Source organism: Hibiscus syriacus, unplaced genomic scaffold, assembly GCF_006381635.1.
Source record: "Hibiscus syriacus cultivar Baekdansim isolate YM2019G1 unplaced genomic scaffold, ASM638163v2 tig00110954_pilon, whole genome shotgun sequence".
In the NCBI taxonomy this organism is placed as follows: Eukaryota; Viridiplantae; Streptophyta; class Magnoliopsida; order Malvales; family Malvaceae; genus Hibiscus; species Hibiscus syriacus.
In genome coordinates, this window is record NW_024062931.1 from 1,567,635 (window position 1) to 1,571,126 (window position 3,492).

General features: G+C 31.6%; 1 protein-coding gene across 1 annotated transcript; it reads left to right on the forward strand.

Annotated features, from left to right (window-relative positions):
* Positions 1-339: 339 nt before the first annotated feature.
* On the forward strand, positions 340-2,343 carry LOC120148141. The gene is made up of 3 exons (XM_039161329.1): positions 340-472; positions 1,888-2,073; positions 2,237-2,343. The coding sequence occupies exons 2-3, from the start codon at positions 1,903-1,905 to the stop codon at positions 2,306-2,308; spliced, it is 243 nt and encodes an 80-aa protein (XP_039017260.1). The 5' UTR covers positions 340-472; positions 1,888-1,902; the 3' UTR covers positions 2,309-2,343.
* Positions 2,344-3,492: the final 1,149 nt, after the last annotated feature.

Sequence of the window (3,492 nt, forward strand, 5' to 3'; positions counted from 1 at the left end):
ATCCATAGTACAGGTGGAACGTAGAGCTAATATGGTAGCAGATAAAATGGCGAAGCTAGTGGAGAAAGCAGATTTTAATGGAAGAACTTTTCTGGAGCCACCAAAAGCAGTAATGGCAACGTTGCATAAAGATAAGTTAGGAATAGCAAGCTGATGAACTCTTAGTTTAGATACAATCTTTATTTACCAAAAAAAAAAAAAAAATGGAGAGTTCAATGCACAGTATAGATAAACAATTGAGCCTTTTTAATCCTTTATTATTTAGATTATTTTTCTTATTTGGGCCAGAAGGTTCATATAGTTGGCCCATCATATCCTTTTTACTTTGGAACTTGGATCCGGCCCACCTAGTTCATAAACATAGAAAAAGGGAAAAAAATAAGAGAAGATAAAAGAAATAAAACCCTAAAGTTCGAGGTTGATCGTTCCGTTCCTCTCTTTGCCGTGTTCGCCGTTGAAGTTTGCCGATCCGGTAGATTCCCTTCTATAGTATCTCTTTTAATTTTTTTTACAATTATGTGTTAATTTTTTTATTCATTGAAGATAGTTAAAAATTATTTATATGCAATGTTCAAATCAAAGTTCATTTCCAGGTATTTCTAAATTGAAGTTGTTTGATTGAATTAATCTTTGTTTTAGTTGCAATTTTTTTTATTTTTTTGGGTTAAGTATGGAAAATCCGATTATATATGGGTAGTCCTTTTCCCGAATTTCTCACAAGCTAATTGATCTAACATAGGCGTTAAGGTTTATTACTATATTTGAACTTAAGGTTAAGAGCTTACTACAATTTTCTTTAATGCTAATCGCAAAGCATGCAGATATTTGATTTTCATTCTCGTTCTTAAACCAAACTGTTCTGCGTCAATTAGTGTAAAATGTGGGAGCTTATGTAGGTTGAGATTGTTGGCACTTCTTCTCATCTAGTTTATGCATTGGGAAGGCTGGGTACTGATATGTGGGAAATACATACTAGTTTCTTTGTCAGGGTGAATTTTGTCTGTCGTTGATTTCCCCCTTAAACCCAATAATCCATCTCTGTCTCTATAAAATCATTTTATTTTATAGGTTCTTTCTTTCTGTTTCTTATAAAACATTATGTGCGTTTTGTTTCTTATGATTATGTGAACTCCAAATTCTAAATATGATTTGTTTCTTATAATACATTCTGTTTTTTTTTATTTTTACCTTTAGAGAGGGCAGAGGCCTTGGAAGAATTGCATTTGTCAAGTTTTTTGTCAAGTCACACTCGGTTACATTTCCGGAGCAGCAATTAATGCTTTAGGGTGTTGATTCTTGACTATCTAAAACCATTTTTAATTTAATTTGTGAATTGTCTACGTGAGCTTGAAAGAAACTTGTTATGCTACTCAAGGGTTGATGTTACAGCTCACATCTATGTTAGGAAAGGCCATTAATTTGGGCTATTTGGTTAAGGCTTAGGTTACATTTTTATTTCATTGATTATGCTGAAGTTGACTTATTTTCCTTTTCAGAATAGGGGTCTTCTTTATGTAATGAGACTGGTTCTTATTTTAAGGTCTAGGTCTCTCTTTAACGAGTGCTAAGGTTTTAATCTCCCTTTAATGACCTGAAAGGTTTTAGTTTCCCTTCGATGAGCTGAGTCATCAATCCCAAACAGATGATCGTAAGTATAATTGCTTTATATGTATATGAACTTGTTTTTAGTTTCTGAAGCTTTGTGTATAATTGTTTTTAGCTTTGTGTGATGTTTCTATCATGTGCTTATCCTGCTGTTAAGCAATTGTCTGTTTTAGCAGTCTTATAGTTTCTTTTGCAACTTTCCTTTTAACCTGTTTCACATGACATAGAGTCGAATTCGTAAGGAGGTTGGTGTAACTTATTTCTTTTCTTCTTTTCATGTAGACTAAATAATAAAGAATGGGCCGCAAAGCCGATGCACTTTATATAAATCCGAAGAAATTTGGCTCTCTTGCAAAACCATGCATGAAGGAAATGACAATGTTCCTAAACTGTTTGGCTCTTAACAAGGCTAATGAAGAAAAATGCCTTCGGCAGAAGGATCTTTTGAATGCCTGTATGGAAGCTCAGGTTTGTAACTCTGGTTTCACTTGTAGAACTAATGCCCCCAAACTCCTGAATTACTTTTAACAATTTACATCATTATTTCCATCTTGACCCCCAACTTTGAAATTCTTTTCTATGAAATCTAACATATATAATGACTTAACATTTTTGTTTTACTTTGCTGCAGTCTACCATGAATAGGAAGCCATGGGGCAGCATCAATTACCACCTGCAGAGGCTTAACAGGGGAAGGAAGTAGTGTGGGTTTACTTTGAAGATGAATGTTGAATTTATGCATCATTCTTCATCACATTTAGTCAGAGAATGTGTATCCGGTTGTAGCTAGAGAACATTCATTCATCTCTTACGGAAGCTGCTCTCAACCTAGTGTTGGGGTAGCCTACTATCTTACCTCCCCCTTACTCCATACATATGGGAAAAAGGGACAGTTATTTTTTTTTCTGCTGAAAATTTCGGAGAACATATTCTTCATAAATTTTGTACCTTAAGTTCTTGTTATAATGAGTACCAATAATTTAAATCATCTACAAGACATGATGGATAAGTCATGTGTCAAATGGTTAGTGACATGATTGAGCCTATCAAGTTTCTTCTCTGTTTTAATTTGCGAACTTCCACTATAGAGCAAATGAAACAAGATACTGGATACACGATAAACTTGAACCGTTTTATTTAAATGAGCATATGTGTATATGTATATAAATTCAATCTTCAAATTAGTAATTTTTATTTTATTTTATTTAAAGACTATATGTGAATATGATAAAAATAAAAATATTATTGTTAAGAAATTATTGAATTTAATGGAGAGAATAAAATAAAGGGCGATGGAAAGTGGATGGATATCTTGTGATATTGTCCACTTTACCTTATTCGTAATATTTTATTTATTTATTGTAAAATATTTATCTTGTTAAAATCTTATTAGAAAAATCCTACGAGATAAAACTTTAGTGAAGAAAAAATATTTTGATATGAATGACATGTTGTCGCATTAAAAATCCTTTCAAAAAATTTAGTGAGACAAAACCGTAACTAATAAAAAATAATACATGTAGTAATCCCTTCACGTATACATCACTAAAGAAAATCTAATGCTAAAGATTAATTTTTTCAAATGTAGCAGTAAAAAACGCCTTACTAAATAGATGTCAAATTATCACTTGGATGAATCTGTAAAACATTAAATGTTTTCATTATTTTAGGAAAATTTAAAATATTCTTTTGTAATTTAATTAACTGACCAAATAACCTTACAAACGTCAAGTTGTAGATGAATAACAAGTATAAATGATCATATTTAATCGATACATCAATTAAAATTGTAAAACATCTAAATGATTCACAAGATAGGCATATTGATCTATAAATGTCACCATGTATATGTTCCAACAAGGTAACAAATACATCATTTATCTTAAT